The sequence below is a fragment of the Pristis pectinata genome, chromosome 11, assembly GCF_009764475.1.
Source record: "Pristis pectinata isolate sPriPec2 chromosome 11, sPriPec2.1.pri, whole genome shotgun sequence".
NCBI classification, from domain to species: domain Eukaryota; kingdom Metazoa; phylum Chordata; class Chondrichthyes; order Rhinopristiformes; family Pristidae; genus Pristis; species Pristis pectinata.
The window spans coordinates 86198097-86223696 of record NC_067415.1 but is presented as its reverse complement, the minus strand read 5'-3'; the positions used below and the strand labels follow the sequence as shown (position 1 = coordinate 86223696).

The window sequence follows — 25600 nt, the reverse complement described above, 5'->3', positions numbered from 1 at the left end:
AATCACTCCTCCAATTCCGACTTCCTGCCCTGACCTGAATGTAATCGCTCCATCACTGGCAGTTGCCTGGGCCTGAGTTCTGAGACACCCCCTCATTCCCTCCTCCTCTCTCAACTCTTTCCTTCTTCAAGACCCCTGTTGGTCATCTGGATCTATCCTGGGCCCAGCACACAGATGCAACCACAAAGGTGGTGTGCTAGCATCTCTACTTTCTTAGAAATTTAAGGAGATTCAGCATGTCATTGAAGACTCTGACGAACTTCTACAGATGAACGTTAATGTCTCTTGATTGGGGAAGGCAAGCTTTCTCATTCATTTCCCCAGCACTCTGCATCTACCACCCATCCTGCCCTGACTCCCACACACATAGTCCCACACCCAACCCACAGTCACCAACCCAGAATGTTTCTTGTTACTCTTTGACTCAAACACAGAGAATAAATGGGCAGCGGGAAGACGACCTCTGCCTTCAGTGTAATGCCCGTCCTCGTGCACGCTTCAGTGAACAAGCCAACATCAGTGGAGCTCGTCCTCTGAACCTACACAATCGTTGCCTGCAAACCCGCAGCTCGCTGGCTGAGCTCGAAGGTATCCTGAGTCTGGAGTTATTGAATAATTTCCTCCTCATCCCATCCATTAACTCCACTCAAGGAGCATAACAGAAGGAGAGGAAGGTGTGAGGTTTAGGGAGAGAATTGCAGAGCTCGGGGTCCCAGCATCTGAAAGCACAGTCACTGATGAACTGGAGCCACAGAAGGAAGTGCTTGGGCAGCTAACACTAAACTTGTTCCAAACCAGGCTGAGAATATGTCTTTAGCATGCGAGTCTGCTTGCATAATGCAGTCAGGTCCTTTAAGTGTTACCAGGAAACTTACAATCTTGAGATAGTAATTTCCATCAGTAATCAGCCCCGTGTTCACCTGCAGACTGCCCCTTTCTCTCTGAGATACTTGGCACGATAATTACTCATTTGTCAAGGCTTCCAATTACCAAGACATTTCCCAGACATAACGAGGAGCTTCTTCCTGAGCAGCGAGCAGAGCAATTTAACAAATAGAGTGAGGAAATGATTGGATTTCCACATATTTGTTTTGGCACTGGTGGATGAGAATTCATCAGGGAACACCGAGTCTGGCAAACTGTTTATTCCAACACTGGGGCTAATCTTTCAATGCTTTCTCCAGAGCAGTGCCCAGCAGGATCGGAATCAGGAAGCATTGCGGCATAGTAAGAGGCCATTCCAGTCTGTACTGTTCTTGAAGAGTTTCCAATCAATCCCACATCCCCCTCTTCTCCCTGCACCTTTATCTCATTCAATTATTTCTCCAATTGGCTTTAGAATGTTCCCGATTAATCTGTTTCCTGTGGTCTTTCATGTTCCACATCACAACCGTTACTGCAAAACCATTTCTCCTCCTCTCCCCTCTGGTTCTTCTGTTGAGCCCCTACACTCTGTGTTCCCTGCTCATAGAACGCAGAACAGTACAGCACAGGAACAGGCCCTTCGGCCCACCGTGTCTGCGCTGAACATGATGCCAAATTAAACTAAGTCCCTCCTGCCTGCATGTGATCCACATCCCTCCATTCCCGGCCTGTTCATGTGTCTGTCTAAAAGCCTCTTAAACACCACTGTTGTATCTGCTTCCAACACCACCCCGGCAGATCATTCCAGGCACCCAACACTCTCAGTGTTAAAAACTTGCCCCATACATCTCCCTTAAACATCCCCCCCCCCCACCTTAAACACATGCCCTCTGGTATTAGACAGGGGCTCACCAGGCCCCTACTCCTTGAAACAGTTTCTCCTTATTTACTCTGCCAGAACACTTTGAAAGTTTGAACACTGCCATTGAATCTCTCCTTAACCTTCTCCATCTAAGGGACAACAGTCCCAGATTCTCAATCTCCCTTCGGAACTGAACTCCTTCATCCCTAGGACCAGGGTGGTCGTACGTCCCTTCCACGCCTTTCCTTGACAAACTTCCTAAACTATGGGCCTGGAACTGACAAAGTATTTGACCGGAGGTGATCCAGGCTCTGGGTAGATTTAACACCACTTCCTCTCCCTTGGTGCTCTGGTTCGTACTCAACTGCATCAGCAAAGTAAGAAGTAGAGGCACCTACCTCTGCCGGAACAGGGCAAGTTAGAGTTCCCTTGGCATTTCCGTGAACTTTCCTTGGGTGAGATGGGGCAGGAGACAGGGTGGTCGCACGTTCTGCCTGTCCAGCCTTCCTTGCAGTCACACCTTCCACAGTTGCATTGTCCTTGACCTTCAGGGTGAAGGGGAGATATCAGAGGGCGCAGTACTCTCATCTCCACCTCTCTCGGTTATTCTGTTATTGTCACTTTAGCATTTCTTTTTTGCACTACTTCAGACTGCACTACAATATTTACGCCATTCTGCTGTTTTGTGCCCTCTTCTCATCACTACCATTGGGGAGGAGGTACAGGAGCCTGAAGACCCACACTCAATGATTCAGGGACAGCTTCTTCCTCTCCGCCATCAGATTTCTGAACAGTCCATGAACCCATGAACACTACCTCATTATTCCTCTTTTGCACTATTTTTGTAACTTAAAGTAATTTTTATGTCTTTATGTCTTGCAGCGTACTGCTGCCGCAGAACAACACATTTCACGACATGTGTCACTGATAATAAACCTGATTCTGATTCTATTGCTGTATTCATTATTACCACGTGTACTGTTTCCGTGAGTTTCACGCGAGCAAGGATTTTATTGAGCCCTACTTTCCACTCTAATGGATAAAAGACCAAGAATCTGGACTATGCAGATTTCTGTGTAAAATCCATGAGAGCTGATGGGTCCCCAAGACGATCTCACACTTGCTCAGAGCGTCTGTTTGCCACCATCTCTTCCCAACAGGAGCAGAGAATGGATTCAGCTTTCCCCACATCGTAAAAGGGGCAGTCAGCTGCCTTGTAAGACCTTCAGCCCTTCCCCTAGTCTGTCTATGAGCCTGCAGTAGATGTTGTCCAAGGTGGGGCTGAAGGGCCTGTTTTCATGCTGTACAACTCCATCTGGCTTTCGAACATTCCCAATTAATCTGTTTCCAGTGCTCTTGTATGTCCCAGATCACAAACGTTACTGCAAAACCATTTCTCCTCCTCTCCCCTCTGGTTCTACAGTTGAGCCCCTACGCTCTGTCCCCCGCTTACCACACCCTACAATGGACTTTGAATTTTTTTGTTCTAATTGTGTTCTTTCTTGTAAAAATCGTGTATAATTTATGTTTAATTTATGTTTTCCATGTGAATGTTGTGTCTCTGATGCTCTGTGCCTGTGATGCTTCTGCAAGTAAGTTTCTCATTACACCCATGCACACATGGACTTGTCCACATGACAATAAACTCGACTTGACTTCATGAGTTCCTGCTTCATTGAGAGTATACAGGGTGCCTGACAGATGGAGAGATGTAATCGGGAGAAACACAGGGCTGGGGAGACCACTCAGTTCCTCCAGCCTGTCCCACCACTCCTGGCTGATCTGTACCCTAATTCCAAGTCCCCACCCTGGTTCCACAGCCCTCCGACCCTGAACACAACAAAAATCCAACGGTTTCCATTTTGACGTTTCCATTTGACCCCCACCCTCAGGAGAGTTCCAGACTCCCACCACCTTGTGTGTGGGCAGAAGAGCTTCCTGACATCAGCCGTGAATGGTTGGGCTTGAATTTCAAAGACCCTCTCCCTTGTTCTGGAGAAAGGCAGCAGGTGGCAAGAACAGGATGACAGAGAGGTGTGGCACAGTGCTGCCAAATGACAAATGTGAGCCTGCACACTGTGACAGGAAGAAAGGAGAGACCACTTACTGCCTGGAAAGTGTGTGTGCAGGAGTGGTGGAGGAGGAAGGGGATTTCAGCGTACAAATAAACCAATCACTAGACATTGCGCCACGGATTAGCAATGACATAAAACAAACCAAATAGTAGGGTTTACGTCTGCAGAGATAGAACTGAAAAGTATGGCCCTTCTGCTGGCCAGAGCTGGAGTCCTGGATATGGGTCTAGTTGTCATATTGATGAGGATATAAGACCAGCGGAGGGGGGGGCAGGGACTGGAAACGTGAGAGGACATACATCAGGAAAGGGTGAATAGACGGGGTCTGTTGTCTCTTGACAAAAGAAGGTGAGAGACAGACCCGATGGGCATCTTTAAATGAGGGAAGGTTTTGGATGAGGAGGATGTTCCACTGGTGGGGAAGAGGTCATCAGGTGGACAGCAAGAAATCCAGTAGGGAAGTCGAAAGAAACCGATGAGGAGTGCGGGACTTCACTCCCACAGGGAGTGGCTGAGGTGAGGTACAGAAACATTTGAGGAAAGGCTGGACTAGCAGAGGGTGGAGAAGGGAATGGAGGGCCACACTGAGGAGGCTTGAGTGAAAGACAGTGTTAGCATGGACTGATTGGACCGAATGGCCTGTTTCTGTGCTGTATGTCCCACATAATGAAAGGCTGCAGGTTCCTTACCCGAACAGAAGGTATCGGAGTATCTGTCGTAAACAGCATGGCAGTCTCTCTCATCGCATTCGCATGTTTCCCCCTGTGAATATCGCCGTACTCCCCACTGGATCCAGGTCGTAGCACGCACATTCACCACAGATACAGTTCCTGAGGAAAGAGGCAGAGCAGACGGTCGCTGTCCTGTACTCCAGCTGGACATAACATGACCTTCATTCAGGTTTTTCGTGTGAATGCTGCTTCTACGATGCTCTGTGCCTGTGATGCTGCTGCAAGTAAGTTTTTCGTTGCACCCGTGCACACACGGACTGTGCATGTGACAATAAACTCAACTTTGACTTTGACCCACACTCAGCAGGTCTGAATTATGTTTAGTATGTAGTCACAAGGAGAAAATTCCCTTTCTGGTCCTGCTATCACAGACTCTTGTTGAGGATGCATTCATTACTCATGATTAAAAACTGTTAGCAAATCATCTCATTGCAAAACAGATCCTTGGATGAAATAATTTGGGATATCTTTTACTTCCGTAACCCTGAGTTCCCAAGTATGGCACCAAGTGGTTTTCTTTATTCAGCTGCAACTTCTGCGCTCACTGTAACTGACACACTGGCCTGCAAGACGTAAGGATCTGCATCATGTCAGTCTCCCTCCTCCTCCTGAGAGACAAGCCCCAGTGTGTGTGTGTGTTCCACATCAGCTTCCTTCCACCTGTCACCCTGGCTGCTTCTCCTGCACCTCTGCATCTGATTGAAATTAAAACCCACTCAACACACACTCTGTCCTTGACTGGTTTTCCTCAGAGAAAGCTGGGCATCAAGAGTTCCCAGTCTCCCAGGGAATTGTCCCAGAAAATCTTCCAGGGAATCTCATACACACACTATAAATCGGTCCAGGTTCCAGCTAATCCTATTTGCCACTTTCTTATCTCAGTACTGTAAACCCCAGGTTTCAGTTGTACCATGAAATGGTTTCTTGATGGAATTCAGCACAGAAGCCAACTGCTGGGGAAGTCAGGAGAATGGCTACTGATGTGACTCTCTGTCCCAGTTTCTATTTTGCTTTTTCTCTTACTTTGTCTTTGCCTCTCCTCCTCCCTCTCTCTGTCTTCCTCTTCCTTTCTTGCTCTCTCTCTCTCCCCATCTCTCTCTCTCGCTCTCTCTCTCTCTGCCTCTTCCTTTCTTGCTCTCTTTCTCTCTCCCCGTCTCTCGCTCTCTCTCTCTCTCTGTCTGTCTCTTTCTCTCTCGCTCTCTCTCTCTCTGTCTTCCTCTTCCTTTCTTGCTCTCTTTCTCTCTCCCCGTCTCTCGCGCTCTCTCTCACTCTCTCTCTCTCTCTCTCTCTCTCTGTCTGTCTCTCTCTCTGTCCTCTCTCTCTCTCTGTCTCTCTCTCTCTCTCTGTCTCTCTCTCTCTCTCTCTCTCTCTCTCTCAGGTTCTCTCTGTCTGTCTCCTCCTGTCTCTCCCCCATCTCTCTCCTTTCTCCCTCCCTCTGAATCACTCTCACCCTCTGCTTCTCTCTTTCCACTCCCTCTGCCTCTCTCGCCTCTCTCTCTGCCTCCCTCTGCATCTATCTCCCTTTACCCCCACCCTCTTCCCACCCACTCCCCCTTGCTCTCTCTCTCTCTCTCTCTTCTTTTCTCCCTCCTTTTTCTCTGTTTGCAATCCTTTGCTTTCAGCCTCTCATTTTTAAAGAAAAGCAGAAACAAATCAGTAAATAACAGCTTGCAGCCTCCAACATATCCTTCCAATGTCTTCCAGTTCAGTGGTAATGAGAGTCTTCAGGAGCTACAAGGAAATGGCAGGACTGCTGCATTCGGTAGTGTCAGCACCATGCCTGAGCACAGAGATGGTGACATCATTTGTACTTATTTCTAATATTTACCGTATGCATTTTTTTGCACTTGAAATGTTTTGAAAGACAGACCTCGGTTGCTGCAGATCTGACCACCTGGTGATGTGCATTTCCTCTTGCTCTGCCATGGCGTAATGTCACACTCATATTCGCATTTATCGCCATGCCAACCAGGCATGCAGTAGCAGTTACCACAGTAACACGCTCCATGGCCTTAAACCACAAGAAATATTGGGTAAAAGCAATGAAATCACAACTTGAGAATATCTCAGCAATTTGTTTTATCTTTATAAAATGCTAATTAATTTTTTGGCAATGACACTTTGCGAGGGGTTTACCAGCAATTCAATAGGCACCCAGCTGCTTTCTTGAGCATTTAAACTAATTTTAACCTGGGTATCCGATGTCGGCAAATGTCCGACACACACTAATGTTAGCACAGCAGAGGTTAAAAAGATTAAAACGTGAATTCTGATTCAGTCTTAGGCTCGTCAACACCTGTCCAATATGAGACCTAGTTAGGTGTCGTGTGGAGTGAATGGGACTCAAGGCCTCTGCACCGAATTTAACAAGTTCAGTAGAATATTAAATATCCCAGATGTATTCAGGAGATTTTAAAAATATCTCCTGGTGAAGCACCGGTGACAAATTTCCAAGTTGTGTGGGACAAAGGGCCTGGTTCCGTGCTGACTCGATGACTCTGAAAATGATTTAGCCCCTCATTCATCAGTTTTAGTGTCATGCACATTCACGTCTGAGCATCGAGAGAAATGTTGAAAAGGGCAGAAAGTTCAAAACCACCAGCGAGAATTTAATCAAAACCATGCAATGTTTCGAAACAACACAAATTTGGTGTCAGTCGTTGAAAGTTCAGGAAGAATCAATCAGGATTTAAGTAGCATTGTGTAACAGAACACGTTAAAAAAACTTACAACGAAGGAACCCAATTAAATTTATCTTCAATAATTGAACTTCCTCTCATTTTATGCAAGCTTTGCTTATTCTCTCATAGGCTGTGGATGTCACTGGCAGTGCCAGCATTTATTGCCCATCCCCAGTTACCCTTGAACTGAGGAAGCAGAGGAGAATAAAGTACATTGTTCGGTCTGCAGTCACCAGGTATGGACAGCAGGTTTCCCTCCTCAAAGGGCACTGGTGAATCAGATGCAACACAGACAAAGATGCTGGGGGAACTCAGCGGGTCAGGCAGCATCTGTGGAGGGAAATGAACAGTCGACGTTTCAGGTCAAGACCCTTCATCCGGACTCGTTGAACTGTGAAATCCAATGGGTTTTTACAACAACCAAGAGGTTTTATGGTTATTGTGACTGAGCCTGCCTTTTTTTATTTTTAATTCTTGATTTGTTTAAATATATAATTTTAAATTCCCCAGTTTCCCAGGTGGGAATCGAACTCATGTCTCTGGATTAATTGGTCTCGAATGCTGACTGCTTGCTCAGTAACTTAACCATTGCTTTCAAGAAGGCGGCATCCATCACTAAGGACCCTCACTATCCGGGACACGCCCTCTTCTTGTTACTACCATCGGGGAGAAGGTACAGGAGCCTGAAGACCCACACTCAATGATTCAGGAACAGCTTCTTCCCCTCTGCCATCAGATTTCTGAACAGTCCATGAACCCATGAACACTACCTCGTTATTCCTTCTTTTTTTGCACTATTTATTTATTTTTGTAATTTATAGAAATTTTATATCTTCGCACTGTACTGCAGCCACAAAATAAATTTCATGTCATATAAATCAATGATAATAAATCTGATTCTGATTCTGAAGTTTAATAGAATCTCATGGGAAAGTTTCAACAGGTAACATCTCTGAAGTTTCAATTTTGCCTGTGGTAAAAGTATTGTGAACTTTGAAATGATATATATTGGTGCATACCTCCACAAATCTCGCCAGTTTCATCGTCAATGCAATCTTCATCATTACACTCACAAAACTTTCCATAAATGAACTTGTCATTTCCAGAATTATTGCAGATACAGGTCCCGCAGTGACAGGTGCCTATAAAACATCAGCAGCATAATTGTTTGCATGAATCCCATTGTATGTCACAAAATAGATTGTTAAATCAAACGCAATTTGTTTAATCATAAAACACATTAGCAACTTTGAACACCACTGCGCAATCCCCATTGAGCTTCCTCTCTCTGGATCCCCTCTCAGTTGTGAAGACAATTCATTGCACCGTCACTGACTCCAACTCACACCCAAACAACAGGACAAACCTCTTCAGCCCCAGAATGATGAGGATGTCAACGAGGTGAGGAGCAGGGATGGGGTTAAGGAGAAGCTGGATAAACCAATGAGAGGGACAGACAGACAGAGGGAGATGATGATGTAGGAGATGGAGGGGATATGATGCAGGAGCAATGGTATCGTACTGAGGGGCTGAATGGCCTCTCGGGTGGGTGTATCAATCCCATGCAATTGTTTTAAAGAAAACTTGGGAAGTTCCCCACATGCCCTGAGGCCATCTTTGAAACTTCAACAAGCACCACTAGAACAGATTATGATCAGTAACACATTCCTGGCAGCTTTCTGTGCATAAAATGGCTGCTGCATTTGCTGCATTGCAATGTGTATGGGAACAGCACTACCTGCAACCCTCTTCCAAATCCCACACCACCCCAACTGGGAAATATACCCCTGGTCTACCACCATCTCTGGAACTCCCTCCCAACAGCACAGTGGGAGCACCTTCCCCAGCAGGACCATAGTGGTTCAAGAAAGCAAGTCATTAACAGCTTCTCATGGCAATGAGGAATGGGCAATAAATGCTGGGCTTGTCAGTAGTGGCCACGTCCAGTGAAGAGTTAAAAACTTGACCAAAATGTGGATGAAAACTGTTGGTTCTTTCCCTTGACATTTCATCAGCTCAAACTCATGCACAACTCTGCTGAACAACAAGGTTACTTAGAGAACAGGCAAAGGTCAGAGCCCATGATCTGTCTGGCCTACGTTGTTTGATGAAATGTTAGGCCTTTCATTAGAATCTTCAGTAAATCTTCATGAGTGAAAATAAAGTTTTGCAATTCCTTGCTCAATTATTGGTGTCAAATTGTGGGTCTGAAGTCAAAGTTGCTAAAACCTCACCGTCAGCAGCAGGGAGGGACAGTTATCCCCTGCTTCTGAAGTTCATTCCACTGACATAAATGGAACTGTATTTTGGAGAAAGGGTACAAAGCACTTCTGTGCTTACTCTCTAGGCAACGTTTTTCAATTGCACATCACTATCATTCTCTATTGTTTTACCCTGTACTACCTCACTGCACTGTGTAATGAATTGATCTGTATGAACGGTATGCAAGACAAGTTTTTCACTTTTACAATTGACAATAATAGACCAATTCCAACTCCATCTGGGCCCCACTGAAATCTTCTCACATTTTCTGGAGAACCTGAGCAAGACATTGTAGTTTTTGTTTTGACTTGCCAGCTAATAATACTAATAATTATTAATACTGATTAGCATCAGTATCTGCAGCAGGTCTCAATTAATATTTCACACCAAACCTTGGAACATTATGTTGCAGTTGTATAAGTCGTTGGTGAGGCTGCACTTGGAGCACTGTGTACTGTTTCGGTCACCCTGTTATAGGAAAGACGTGGTTAAACTGGAAAGAGTGCAGAGAGGATTTACGAGGATGTTGCCAGGACTCGAGGGCCTGAGTTACAGGGAGAGGTTGGCCAGGCTGGGTCTGTATTCCTTAGAATGTAGGAGAATGAGGGGCGACCTTATAGAAATGTTTAAATTATGAGAGGCATAGATAAGGTGGACGGTAACAGTCTTCTCCCCAGGGTGGGGGAGTCCAAAACTAGGGGGCATAGGTTCAGGGTGAGGGGGAAAGATTTAAAAGGGACCTGAGGTGCAACTTTTTCACGCAGAGGGTGGTGAGTGTATGGAACGAGCTGCCAGAGGAAGTGGGTGAGGCAGGTACAACAGGATCATTTAAGATGCACTTGGACAGGTACATGGAGGGGCAGGGCTTGGGGGGATATGGGCAAAACACAGGAAGTTGGGACTAGCTGGGTGAGCATCGTGGTCGGCATGGACTGGTTGGGCTGAAGGGCCTGTATCTGTGTTACATTTCTCTATGACTCCAAACCATCGATAATTTTTGCCATTGTTTGATCCCCTAAGGACCACCCAAACTTCTCCCAATTCTCAGTCAAGGAGCAGACACAGAACAATCTTCCTCTGAGAATTAGTTTCTGCAATCCCAGACCCAACACTGGGCTGTTTCTGCCCTTATCGCCACAATTTTGATACTTTCTGCACCAATTAAGTTAAACTTTTAGAGCAACAGCATCACTGATGCAACACATTGCATGTGATGCTTCAGCGAGTGGACCATTTTATAAAGGGATGATATCACCAACAAGAGTGATGATAGAAGTTCGCCTGGACCAGAATTATGGGATTGTTTTAATTCATTTCTTGGGATCCGAGCATCAAGGCCAATATTTATTGCGTACCCCTAACCGTCTCTGATAAGGGAGGATAGAGCCACCTTTTTGAACTAGTACAGTCCTTCTGGTGAAGGTACTCTTGCAGTGCCATTGGAGCGGGAGTTCCAGGGTTTAGACCCAGTGACGATGAAGGAATGGTGATATAATTCCAAGTCAGAATGGTGAATGACTTAGAGGGGAACCTGTAAGTGGTGATGTGCCCTGTAAAAGAAACCCACCAGAACTCCATAAGACACACAAAGATTTTCATCTGCTGTTTGAGTACAGATTATTCATGAGAGAATGTGCTAAAGTCCAATGTTCAATGTAACAAGGAGTGTACATCACAGGAAGTAACGATGACAGGAAGAATGTCTGGCAGAACAGATATTCTGCTAGATGTCTCCATAAGTGCACACTGCATTGCAAGACTTTTCATATGGATGACTGTTGCAAAATGATTTAAATACCTCTCACAGGCATGTGCAGCACTTAGCCAGGAGAGTGGGGAATTGCTTTGTTTTAAAACCATCAGATCAGTTTGATGCAGATAAAAAAATCTCTACTTGTTGGAAGTCTGAAACAAAACAGAAGATGCCAGAAACACTCAGCAGGTCAGGCAGCATCTGGGGGAAGAGAGATAGAGTAAATGTTTCAGGTTTCAACTTCTTCTGGGAAAGCCTGACCTGAAACATTAACCCAGTTTCTCTCTCCACAGATGCTGCCTGACCTGCTGAGTGCTTCCAGCAAGTTTTTGTTTTTATTTCAGATTTCCAGCATTTGTAGATTTTCTTTTGATTTTCAGTTAACTTTTTAGGTCTGGAACCCTTCGTCAGATGAATTTGTTATTTCACGTAAAGAAAGACAAGCTTAACACGTGACTAAATATACAAAAATTGAGATACTGTTCACACCTGCATTGGAACAGATCAGCCCATCCGCATGGCGACACATTTCATTGCTCTTCCTCCTCGGAATGCTGCACGTTTTGGGATAATGGCACGCATTCCCGAACCAGCCGCGGTCACACCTGCACTTTCCACAGTCGCATTTTCCATGGCCTAGGCACAGCACAAAAGAAACAAGATGTTCAACACTTCTTGGGGTTAAAAGACGTTTCAAATAAATAGTCCACAAAACACCTTCAATCACATTCATACACTCAATGGCCCAGAGACATGCTGAGGGATATCTATACACAAATGTTTATCAAGTTTTTCTAAAATATCTTTCCATATTTAAAACTAAACGAGATTTGCATCTTCAGTAAAATAAAGAGAAGGATGCTAACTTCATGTTAATTATCATTCTGTGGTAGAGTTTGGCCAAAGACAGCAACGGAAGAAAGGAAAGTCTTGTATTTCTTCAGTAACAAGTCTCAGGATACCCCAGAGGGCCTTACAGACATTGAAGTACAGGCAGTCCCTGGGTTATGTAAGGGATCCGTTCTCAAGAACTGTCTGTGAGACGATTTCTCCATGAGTCGGAAATGTCCATTTTCTACAGGCAGCCATATCATATCACTCCACATACACTTGCTATAACTCTTTCATTTCATTGAATAATCACCCGAACGTTACCCATAATTAAACTAATGGGATATATACTGTATCCAATCATCAATGAGTACCACGAAACATTTTATTATTATTATTACTAGCTTGAAAAATGCTTTAAAAATGTTTGGGAGAATTTGCATAAAGCCGGATTTCCGTAAGTCAAGGTCAGGTTCAAGTTTATTGTCATGGACATACAGACCCAGGGTATAAATGCCACAAAGATCTTGCAGCGGCAGCACAGTACATTACAGGCATGACAGACATAAATTGTGTAAATTTAAATTAATATAAATTATACACAACTGACATGACAAAATAAACAAAAATCAACCAAACAACATTAGTGCAAGTTGAGGGAAGTGAAGTCCGAAGTGGTGTTAGGGGTTTTCAGGTCAGTTCAAGAACCTGACGGCAGTGGGGAAGAAGCTGTTGTTGAACCTTGAGGTGTGGGTCTTCAGGCTCCTGTACCTCCTGCCTGATGGCAGCATCAAGAAGAGGGCATGACCTGGATGGGGGGGGTCCCTGATGATGGATGTCAGGTCATCGCTAACCCGGGAAGCTGCTGTACTTTATGCAATGCATTCACTATTGCCACAGACACTTACGCTCAGCAGATCTGATCATCTGCTTCAGTGGTGAGTGAGGAATGAGTATTGGTCATTGTGTGCAAGTCTGGTCGCCCCATTACAGGAAGGATGTGGAGGCTTTGGAGAGGGTGCAGAAGAGGTTCACCAGGATGTTGCCTGGATTAGAGGGCATGAGCTATAAGGAGAGGTTGGACAAACTTGGGTTGTTTTCTCTGGAATGGCAGAGGCTGAGGGGAGACCTGATAGATTATTAGAGGCATAGATAGAGTAGACAGTCAGAATCTTTTTTCGCCAGGGTAGAAACTTCAAGTTCCAGAGAACATGCATTTAAGGTGAGAGAGGTAAAGTTTAAAGGAGATGTGTGGGGCAAGTTTTCTACACAGAGAGTGGTGGGTGCCTGGAATGGGCTGCCAGGGGAGGTGGTGGAGGCAGATACGATGGTGGTGTTTAAGGGGCTGTCAGACACACACATGAATATGTGGGGAATGGAGAGCCTCAGGAAATCCGGCATGACCCCGATGACCCTCACCAATTTTTACAGATGCACCATAGAAAGCATCCTGTCTGGATGTATCACGGCTTGGGATGGCAACTGCTCTGCCCAAGACCGCAAGAAACTGCAGAGAGTTGTGGACACAGCCCAGCGCATCACACTCACCAGGCTCCCCTCCACTGATTCAGTCTGCACTTCCCGCTCCCTCGGGAAAACAGCCAACATAATCAAGGACCTCTCTCACCCCAGTCATTCCGTCTTCTCCTCTTTCCCATCGGGCAGGAGACACAAAAGCTTGAGAGCACAGTCCACTAGACTCAGGGACACCTTCTATCCCGCTGTTATCAGACTCTTGAACAGACCTCTCACATGCTAAAAGATGAACTTTTGATCTCCCAATCTACCTCGTCGTGGCCTTGCAGCTTATTGTCTGCCTGCACTGCACTTTCTCTGTAACTGTAACACGATATTCTGCATTCTGTTTTCTTTTTACTACCTCAATGTACATATGCACGGCATGATCTGTCTGGATGGCATGCAGACAAAAGCTTTTCACTGTATCTCAGTACCTGCGATAATAATAAACCAATACCAATACCAATGAAAGATTCTGTCCATGGCATATGCTTGTCTGAGCTGGTGGTTAAAACCAACCATTCCCTGCTTTTTTTCCAACCTCTGTCAGATCAAGTAACAGAATGATTTGATTTTGGTATTTTTAACCAATAGCATAATGGCAATTATAATACTTTGCCTTTTGTTGGGAAATTTACAAGTAATAATCGCAAAGTAATGAAGAGGCTCAAAAGACTCTTTTTCAAAAAGCAATATTTGATGCTTCATTAAGTCTGACAATGAAGATTAGTCGCACTGTGATTATGACGTGCAGATCTTAAACAGATGCATTGTTAGGAATGAATTAAATGGAAAACTATAACAATGATTTTAAAGCAAACAGATTTCATAATAATCTTTTAAAAAAAAACTAAGTTGTGTAAGAAATGTCACAAAATGTGTAAGGCTCAGTAATATTCCATTATTGTAACTGCTGTATGATGTAATTAACAGCTCGACTATTCTGTAAGCAAATATCAAATGATTGTCTCCTGCATAGCAAATGTAGATCGGCAGCTCCCTCTGGAGCGACGCCAGAAGTGTCAGGGTCTGCCTGTTCAAGTAAGTGAGATTAATGGGGAAAAACTGCAATCGTGAGAAATTAGAAACTGAAAGCAGAGGTTGTTAGAACTGCACGCAGCGTGTACCAAGTGGCAGTGGGAAAGAGAGGCTGATGTTTCGGAACACCTTGCTCACACTCAAGCATTTTCCATTTTTATTTCAGATTTCCAGCATCACTTGCTTCAGATATGCTCCAGCCTGAACCAGAAGCCTATCTTATTCTTTCTCCAGAGTAATTCCCCCACTGCACTAACCATACTTACCGTGTTTCCTTGGAGACTTGAAGGTGTATATTATAGAAACAGGCCCTTCGGCCTACCGTGTCTATGCTGACCATCCCACCCATCGGTACCAATCCCACCTGCCTGCATTAATTCCATCTCTCTCTGCGTCCTGCTCATTCAAGTACCTGTCCAGGTGCCTCTTAAATGTTACTGTTCCTGCCTCCACCTCCTCTGGCAGCTCGTTCCAGATACCAACTACACTGTATGTGAAAAATATTCCCTTTAAATCTCTTCTCTTTCACTGTAAACCTGTATCCTCAAGTTTTAGACACCCCTGTCATGGGAAACAGGTGAGAGCTATCTGATCTATCTCTGCCTTCAATAATTTTATGAGTAGACAAGTTGGTCAACGTGGATGGGTTGGGCCGGTTTCCATGTTGTGTCACTCTCTGTCTCTATGCGTCCATATGCTGGTTGATGGGTTACTCGGCCTTTGCAAGTTGGTAGTTAATCAAGGTAGTAAATCAAGGGGTGTTGATGTGGGCATGTGAGAGAGAATAAGTGACGAGGTCATAAGTGGGGAAAGTGGGATTGGTCTGACAGCCAGCGGAGACTTGGTGGGACAATTACATCGGCCACTTAACTCCTAAACCTGCACAGCTGTGGGATGTGGGAGGAAACGGGAGCACCCGGTGGAAACACATGCAGTCACAGGGAGAGCGTGCAGACTGAGGTGTGAGGAAAAAATGGCTCTCCCAGTTAATAATTCTTTAAATTATTCTTTTTTAAAGTAATGCCAGCAAAATCTTGATGAAGCAGATGGAGACTTGACTTTGTGTCATGTTAAAGAACCACTCCACTGACCCCGCAGCTCTCTCCCACTCCCCCCCCCCCCCCCCCCCCCCCCCGCTGCACTGTATTTGTCACAGTTGTCTCCTTGACTCAGTCTTTCAGTGTCTCTGGTAACTTCTGGCTTTGCTTCACACCCTGTGGGTTAACTGGGAATCATTGGCAGACTTCGATATACAACCATCTGCTCCAGCACCGATGTACTTGATGAGAAACTGGAAGCCCAGTGGCGGCCCTTGGATTAACCCTGCAATATCACCACTTGCCAATAAGACATGGTCCCTTTATCCAACACTTACTGATGCAATCTCCTCAATCAAACCAGTACCTTTAATTACGCCACTTTTGATTTTTACCAGTGGTCTCCGCTGTGGAACCTTATCAATAGCCTTTAAAAGGTGTCTACAGACAACATAATTACACAGTCCCCAATCCATCTTCAACAAGGTCAGCCACTCAATGTTCCTCATCACAAATCAATGATCCTTCTCAGCCAAGTACTCTGTTGCTCTGTCCCAGCTGATAGATGTTAGTAACATTTTGAAAGGTAATTGTTAACATATTTTGTGCTCAGTCCTGGCACCTCAAATGTAGACCAAACCTGGAACCTGACCAGTTCTGGTCTCTATATACTTTGGTGGACCACATGGATCCCTGCACACTGCTCTTAAATTGGTAAGTTGGTTTATTATTGTCACATTTACCGAGGTGCAGTGAAAAACTTGTCTTGCGTACCGTCCATACAGATCAATTCATTACACAAAACAATAACAGAATGCAGAATAAAGTGTCACAGGTACAGAGAAGGTGCAGTGCAGGCAGACAATAAGATGCAAGGCCATAACAAGGTAGATTGTGATGTCAAGAGTCCATCTTATTGTACTAGGGAACTGTTCAATAGTCTTATAACAGCGGGATAGAAGCTGTCCTTGAGCCTGGTGGTACGGGTTTCAGGCTTTTGTATCTTCTGCCCAATGGGAGAGGAGAGAAGAGAGAATGTCCGGGGTGGGTGGGGTCTTTGATTATGCTGGCTGCTTTACTGAGGCAGTGAGAAGTGTCCCTGGAGGGGAGGCTGGTTTCCGTGATGTGCTGGGCTGTGTCCACAATTCTCGCAGTTTCTTGTGCTCCTGGGCAGAGCAGTTGCCGTACCAAGCCGTGATGCATCCAGATAGGTACATCACCATGGTGCATCAATAAAAATTGGTGAGGGTGAAAGGGGACATGCCGAATTTCTTTAGCCTCCTGATGAAGTAGTAGCACATTACCTTGGCCTCACCATCCAGGCCATGCCATCTTCTCACAGCTACCATCAGGCAGGAGGTACAGAAGCCTGAAGTCCCACACCACCAGGTTCAGGAACAGTTACTTCCCATCAACCATTCAGTTCTTGAACCAATTCACATAATTCTAATCACTTCCTCAGTATAGCAACACTATGTCTCTTTACCACTCTGCACTGTAATGAACTTTGTTTATTTTTTGGTTCTAATTGTGTTCTTCCTTGTATAATTCTTGTATAAATTATGTTTAATTCATGTTTTTCTTGTGAATGGTGTGTCTGTGATGCTATGTGTCTGTGATGCTGCTGCAAGTAAGTTTTTCATTGCACCTGTGCACACATGGATTTGTGCTGATGACGATAAACTCAACTTGACTTGATCCCTGTGCACAGCTCTAGTCTCCATTACCTTGTTGACCACATGGATCCTTTCAAGCCTTCAAGTCTTTTTCACTATTCAATTTAACATAGAACATAGAACACTACAGCACAGTACAGGCCCTTCGGCCCACAATGTTGTGCCAACATTTTATCCTGCTCTAAGATCTATCTAACCCTTCCCTCCCACATAGCCCCCCATTTCTCTATCATTCATGTGTCTAAGAGTCTCTTAAATGTCCCTAATGTATCTGCCCCCACCACCTCTGCCAGCAGTGCATTCCACACACCCACCACTCTCTGTGTAAAAAACTTACCCCTGACATCCCCCTTATATCTTCCTCCAATCACCTTAAAATTATGTCCCCTCGTGTTAGCCATTGTTGCCCTGGGAAAAAGTCTCTGACTGTCCACTCGATCTATGCCTCTTATCATCTTGTACGATTTGACTAGGACCGACTTGCATCCTGCCTTGGTTCCACAAACATTATTCCCTTCCCAACAAAAATGCATCACTCTCAGTTTTGACACGTTCAATTTATCCCCAACATCCGCAGATTTCCAGAATTCCAGATTCCCACTGCCCTGTGTGTGGGGAAGATCTTCCTGACATCACCCCTGGAAGGCTGGGCTCAAATGTTAGGGTTCTGTCACCTTTGTTCAGGACACCTCTTCAGAGTGAATGGTACCTTTGTCTCTACCTGATCCTCCTAAACAACTCAGCTGTATCATCTCTTGCGCTCTCTATCCAGGGGTATGAAGTGTGAGGGGATACACTGATGTGTTAAAGTACAACATAGTGCTCTCTGAGTGATTTACTCTGCTCCTGAAATATGGTTTCATATAGTCAATGGCTTGGAATTTCAGAAGCCATTCAACCGCAGGGTTCCAGGGACTGGGCTTGAATTCCTACCCCATTCTTTTATCCAATGTACATAAAATATACACTACAGCAGCTTCTCTGCCTGTTCAAACAATGAAACAGTGCTGCATATGAAGGCAGTTATCAACCCCACCCCACCCGCACCCCCCACCACCCTGTCTCTTTCCCCTCCTCAACCCACTCCGTCTGCCCGTCACCCACACACCCCTCCCACTGGGTCCCCTCCCCCCCACTGTTCCCATCTCCCCTCCCCGCCTCCCTCACTCAATTCCATGCTTCACCTTCTTCTCCTATCAGATCCCACCATCTGCAGCCCTGTGTCACCTCCACCTGTCACCTCCCAGCCTCTGTCACTGTTCCCACCCCCCCCTCGTCTGCCCATCACCCCTCCTCACCTGGATCCACCCATCACCTGCCAGCTCTTGGTCCACCCCTTCTCCCCACCTCCTTATACCGGCCATCTCCCCACTACTCTTTCAATCCAGGTGAAGGGTTTCGACCTGAAACGTCGACTGTCCATTTTCCTCCACAGATGCTGCCTGACCCGCTGAGTTCTGTTCTGTTTACAGTCAAACATATGAATCAGGAGCAGGAGTCGGTGACTTGGCTACTCAAGCCTTCTCCACCATCCGATCAGATTGTGACTGATCTGATCGTAACCTCAGCTCTGCACAGCAACCTTCCGCAATACACAAAACACTGGAGGAACTCAGCGGGTCAGGGAGCATCTGTGGAGGGCAATGGACAGTCGACGTTTCAGATTGAGACCCTTCATCTGGTATGGCTCTGGATTCCAGCATCTGCAGCCTCTTGTGTCTTCACAGCAACCTTTCACCCCCTTGCTTATTAAGAATCTATCTCCCTCTCTGTCTTAAAAAATCCAAAGCATCTGCATCCTCTGTGATTTGAGAAGGAGCGTTCCAAAGTATCGCAAGCCTCAGAGAAAAAAATGTGCTTCATTTCTGCCTTTGAGGGGTGACCCCGAGCACGTGAACAGGAGTTCGTTTTGTGAGCCGGAGACACCTACTAACAAAATCTCCGTCACCACAGTGTTGCTCCTCATCAATGTGACAGGAGATCACAGAGAGTCTACTTCTGTGTCTTACATGAAACGCTGCCTTTTCGACATTTTCTTACAGGAAGGCTCCAAGGAAAATGTGTTAATGGGAACGGCTCAATTCTGGAAGCTGAAAGCCTGCCTGATTTAAGAGACAACAATGAGGCAGAGTCTTCACCCCTTCTGAATATCCTTTGTACTGCCAGTTCAATACATCCGAACATTCATAAAGAGAAGATTGGTGCCTTGCAAGCCTACAAAGTAGATGTCATTCCATGGACCAGTGATTAATTATAGTCTTTCCCACATTACCTAACAACCCCCTAGCTCTTTGCGGTTTGTCTACGATATGGAGACTACAGCAAATGCATGAAAGATACCCAACAAATTCACATAATGCACGGAGAGGCCACTGAGACCACCATTCTGATGCCAGCTGTTTCAAATTTGCGAGGATGTTTCTGGGACTCGAGAGACTGAGTTATGTAGAAAGGTTGAGCAGGCTGAGACTTTTTTCACTGGAGCGTAGGAGACTGAGGGGTGATCTTATAGAGGTGTATAACATCACGAGGGGCATAGGTAGGGTGAATGTACACCATCTGTTTCCTAGGGTTGGGGAATGAAGAACTAGAGGGCATAGGTTTAAGGTGAAAGGGGAGAGATTTATTAGGAACCTCAGGGGCAACTTTTTCACCCAGACGGTGTTCCATATATGGAACGAGCTGCCAGAGGAAGTGGGTGAGGCAGGTACATTAACAACGTTTAAAAGGCACTTGGACAGGTACATGGAGAGGAAAGGTTTAGAGGGATATGGGCTAAATGCAGGCAAATGGGACTAGTTTAGATGGATTGGGCTGAAGGGCCTGTTTCCATGCTGTATGACTCTATTAATATCTCTCCCTGTAATTCTTAACTTCTGTTTGTGCAGTGGCTCAGTGGGCTCTTGGTTCAAATCCCACCCCCCAGTGACTGATACATAAACACCAGCGCTGTTGATCCAGGGTGATGCTGAAGGAACAAAAGTGCAGATGGCTGAGTTCTTCCAGCACATCTGGTGTCTGTCAGATCCAAGGCTTTGTGATTTGACCTGTTTTCCATTCAGTGCTGAGGGAGTGCTGCACTGTCCGAGAAGATTTCCGCTGAGACAGTAAAGCAAGGGCATGCCTGCCTCTTGGTTGAGCGTAAAAGGTCTGCATCTACTCTCCTGTGGGGGTCCCCCTGTGCCCAGGCCAATGTTAACCCTTAAATGGTTCACGAGCAGCGAGTCAACAAAAATTTAAGTTTAACCCTTTCCGCAGGGGAGCATTGAGTAAACACATATGGGGTACCCACACACAAGTGTGTATGCTTGGTGATTACATTGGGGGCATATCTATAACCACTATTGCACCCCCTTCCTGCCCCTCTCACCCCACCACCACACATAGTCCAGTCCTTCTGGGATCTTGCTGTGCACAGATCAGCTGCTTCGTTTCCTGCATGACTACACTTCAAGAAGTATTTAATTGGCTGTTAAGCGTTTTATGATAATGTGACAGGCACGGCAGAAATAAGGGTTCAAACCACAAGAAGATGGGAGATGGTCGGAGGTGGGCAATGTGCAAAACCATTGACAATGGAAATAGGTTCAAGCAGAATTCAACGGCTTTCTGGAGAGACTGACTTTGAAGATTTACTGATAAGACCAGTCAAATTTATTAAAATTTACTGCATTTTCCAGTTGTTAAAATCTTTTTTTTCTTAAATCCCAGTGGTGAATGTGAAGCCAGTTCCTGTGCTGCTGAAATTTAAACGTAGATGAAGTTTAATGACCTTTATAACAGCTAATATAGCTTTATCAATCATTGTACAATGACTGGATCTGCAAACCACAGTCTGCGTGTGACGTCCATTTGCATAATCTCCATAATTAAATCTAGAATCGCCTAAAAACACATTCATTAGGACTTAAATATAAGGAAAAGACTTTGCTGCCTAAAACGCTAATTTGCTACATGATCGTTTGGAGAGATTTAAATGCTACTGCGTGACCCTGAGATTTTTCACCTAGATGTGGTGTTTAGTAATTGAGTTGACAGCTGCCCCGATTCCTGTCTGCGTGATTAGAAAGATTGAATGTTATGCAGGATTCATCTCAGAAATGGATTTCTGCTTATGTGGAGTAATTAAAGTATCCTAAAAATAGGCCCCTAACAAAAGGACTTTTCTGTGGGATTGAGGATTAGTTCAACAGTCTGAAAATCACTGTGTATCTGAGTTTGAGTGTGTGGGTATGAGTCTGTGTGTGTGTGTGTGTGTGTGTGTGTGTATCTGACTGTGTATATGTGTGTGTGTGTGTCTGTGAGTATGTGTGTGTGAGTGTGTCTGCTTGTGAGTGTGTCTGTATGTGTGTGAGTGTGCTTGTGTGTTTGTGAGTGTGTGTCTGTGTCTGTGTGAGTGTGTGCCTGTGTGTATGAGTGTGTGTCTGTGTGTCAGTGTGTGTGTTTCTGAGAGTGTGTGTGTGTGTGTGAGTGGGTCTCTGTGTGTGTGAGTGTGCGAGTCTGTGTTTCTGCGAGTGTGTGTGTGAGTGCCTTAGTATGTGTGTGTGTTTTACCATGTCTTTGTAAGTGTGTGGGTATGAGTGCATGTATGTCTGAGTGTGTATGTGTGTGTTACCGTCTGTGTGAGTGTGTGTATATTTGTTTATGTATACATGTCTGTGAGTTTGAGTGTGTGTGCATGTTACTGTGTCTGTGTGAATGTGAGTGTGCCTGTGTTAGTCTATGAGTGTGTATGTGTCTGTACACTTGTATGCATGAGTTTGTGGGTGACTGTCATTGTGTGTGTGTGTGTGTGTGTGTGTGTGTGTGTGTGTGTGTGTGTGTGTGTTTTAATCCTAATTTTTCATCATGCTAAAAATGAAAGAAATATAATAAGGTGAGCACTTAATGATTGTCATGGGATTACAATTAGCATAAATCTATTTTGCAAAAATTCGATAATTTTCGCCGGTGAAAGTTGCTTTAAACAGTATAATTTTTCCATCAGTTTTATTTTGTAATCAACCAAATGTCAGACCCACAGGCTACCTTCTGTCTCCAATATGGACGCTGTCTTCAGAGGGGATACAAGACTACGTCTGCCTCAAGGGAACAATTTATTGTATTTGTTCCTGACCTTTAGCTTGGGAAAATGTGGCTGTACAATGTGCTTCCCGTCACTAAGATCCCATCACTAGTATTATAATGATGTCAAGCAGCCTCCACGTCACCCTGCAGGGTCAGTTCCATTAGTGCTAGACTACATTTGCCTGTTGCAAACATAAAAGGAGCTTTCTGCTGCCACTGAGGTGTTGCCAAAGTATCACAAGTAACCTAGGACAAGGCCGTGGCCGAGAAACCAGGGAGACAAGGAAACACAGAGGAATAACGTCCCACCAAGTGCACCAATCGGCAATCACACATTTACACTGATCCCATTTTATTCTCCCCGCATTCCCATTCCCCCAATTCTACCCCTCACCTACACACTGGGGGCAACTTACAACAGCCAATTAACCTACCATCCCGCATGTCTTTGGGATGTGGGAGGGAAATTAGGGATGGACAGTAAACGCTGGCCTTCTCAGTGAAGCATCCCATGGACGAAGAGCAAAATTAACCTAAAATTGAACCGGACTTTCCACAGTCTCTTTAACCTGCCAGGTCTGATGTCTGTGCAATCACTGCTTTTCTCCACCCCTGCACCATCTGACTCTGCTGCTGTAGCGTTAACAGAGGTAAGGTTACCAACCAGACACTCCTTGTTGAAGGCAGTAACTCCCTGTCTGTCCACAGTACCACAGTCTGTCCAAGTCAACCCACGTGGCACACTTCTTAAGGGCCCACTCACCCTCCACACAAGACAGTCTCTGCCTCAGTCCCTCAGTTGCTGGAGCCCTCGTGCATGCCTTCGGGGAAATGGAGCAGAGGAATGGGACTCTTTCACTGAGCCATCAAACACAATGAGGGCTGAATGGACTCTTCCTATCATTCTAGGATTCAATATCAAGTTTAACGAGAACTTACTTTCTATTAATGGAAAATAATGGTATCGTCCCTCTCTGTTTCCGTGGTTACACATCCAGACCATGGGAGTTCTGGTGCTTTGTCCTGACATCTCTCACCACAGTGTGGGGTGACACATGATGTACTCTCTGAGTCATTGAACTAAAAGTAATTATCCAGCCTCCACTTAATGAGCAGCACCCTGTCCTCCCCCAAAATATTATTTCCCTTCGTAACTGCCACCCCACCCCCGCACTCTGCAATGTCCACAGGACTCGCCTGAAGTGAGTTCAGACCAACTCAGCTTCCTTCTGGAGATCCCACCACCACAGAAGTCAGTCTGATCCACTGCACCCGATACAAGAAGCAGCCAGAGCACAGGATGCAGCAGAGGCTGTGGGACCAGTCAACGTCCGAGCTGTGGTACTGACGGCTTGCACTCTGAAATTAGCCGCGCCTCTAGCCCAGCTGTTCCAGTTCAGTTCCAACACTGGCATCTGCCCAATAATGTGCAAAGTTGCCCAGGTGTGTCCTGCAGTATAACTCTAATCAAACTCAATCTGGCACCAGAGGATCACCCTCATCAGCAAAGGAAACATAATTCCAGGGCACCCAACACCGGAGGAGTGCAAGGATGTTGAGTGAGAGGGGACAGACAGAGAGGGAGCCAAAGAGAGAGAGAGAGAGATGAGAAACAGAGAGAGAGAGACAGAGACGGAGAGAGAGGAAGAGAGACAGAGAGAGAGGCACACAAAGGGAGCGAAAGAGAGAGAGATAGAGAAAGAGGAAATATAGAGAGAGAGACAGAGAGAAAGAGACAGAGAGAGACACAGAGCAAAAGAGAAGTAGAGAGGTACAGAGAGGGAGTAAGGTCACAGGTGAATGAGACTCAATGCAAGGCAAAAAATGGAGAGCTAAATTTTAGATAATCTCAAATTTATGGAGATTAGAGTGAGTGATGCCGACCAGGAGAGTGTTGGATTAATCAGTCCAGAGGTAACAAAGACACGCACGAGGGCTCCAACAACTGAGGGACTGAGGCAGCGACTGTCTTGTGTGGAGGGTGAGTGGGCCTTTAGGAAGTGTGCCATGTGGGTTGACGTGGACAGACTGTGGTACTCGAGACTGCAGTTCAGCTGGGAGTTACTGCCTTGGTTGGTAACCTGACCTCTGTTAACGTTGCAGCAGCAGAGTCAGAAGGTGCAGGGGTGGAGAAAAGCATTGATGGCACAGACATCAGACCTGGCAGGTTAAAGAGACTGTGGAAAGTCTGGTTCAGTTTTAGATTAATTTCTTCGTCCATGGGATGCTTCACAGAGACCAGCATTTATTGTCCATCCCTATTTACCCTTGAGACGGTGAGGATGATCCATCCTCTTGAATGGTGAAGTATCTCCTACGGATGGCACTGTCTCCTAGCTCCAGAGACCCGGGTTCGATCCTGACCTCCAGCGCTGTCTGTGTGTGGAGTTTGCACATTCGCCCTGTGACTGCGTGGGTTTCCCCTGGGTGCTCCGGTTTCCTCCCACATCCCAATGACGTGCAGGTCGGTGGGTTAATTGGTTGCTGTAAATTGCTGGTGTGTAGGTGGGTGGTGCAGTCTGGGGGGAGTTGATGGGAGTGTAGACAAAACACAATGAGATTAGTGAAGGATCAGTGTAAATGGTCCTTGGTGGTCAGTGTGGACTTGGTGGGTCAAGGAATTCTGTAACTCTATAACAGATATGGTTTCCAGTTTTTAATCATAGTAAATTTCCACTCCTTCTGAGGGTCTGTCAGACTGTTTAGAGAGGGTGGAGGGAGCAAGAGGTGGTGTGGGGATCTGGGACACCCCAGCATAACTGTGGATGTGCTTCCGATGATGTTACTGGGGGACAGGAGATGGTCAAGGATAACTCTGAGGGCTCACCACAGGTAATGGTGTGGGCGTGGGAGCAGAGGCAGTTACCAAGATCAGAGCAACAAACAACCTGCTGGGGGAACCCAACGGGTCGAACAGTGTCTGTGGGAGGAAAGGAATTGTCGACGTTTCGGGTCAAAACCCTTGTGCCGGGAATACCAGGACTGGAGGTTATCAGGACAGTCTCACAAGTGGGATCTTGCTGCGCAGAACTTGTCAATGACATTCCTGGTATTACAGCTGTGACCACTACAAAGGGTATCTTGTGTTGTGGAGAGGATGTGGAAGTGTCTATAGAAATACAAGTGTCTCTTCTCCCCGAGATTCGTTCTGAAGGAACAAGGGGTGCAGAATGTATGGGGGTGGGGGTGCTGCTGAATTAATCGG

At 45.7% G+C, this 25600-nt stretch overlaps 1 protein-coding gene across 1 annotated transcript in view; it reads right to left on the bottom strand.

Moving 5' to 3' along the window:
• The window catches only part of itgbl1 (integrin, beta-like 1), a 111353-nt gene that overhangs the window by 38557 nt on the left and 47196 nt on the right, over positions 1-25600 (bottom strand). The window contains 7 exon segments of the mRNA XM_052026320.1: positions 2125-2271; positions 4491-4563; positions 4566-4588; positions 4591-4631; positions 6399-6543; positions 8233-8355; positions 11718-11864. Of these exon segments, the coding sequence (XP_051882280.1) occupies positions 2125-2271; positions 4491-4563; positions 4566-4588; positions 4591-4631; positions 6399-6543; positions 8233-8355; positions 11718-11864 (699 nt within the window).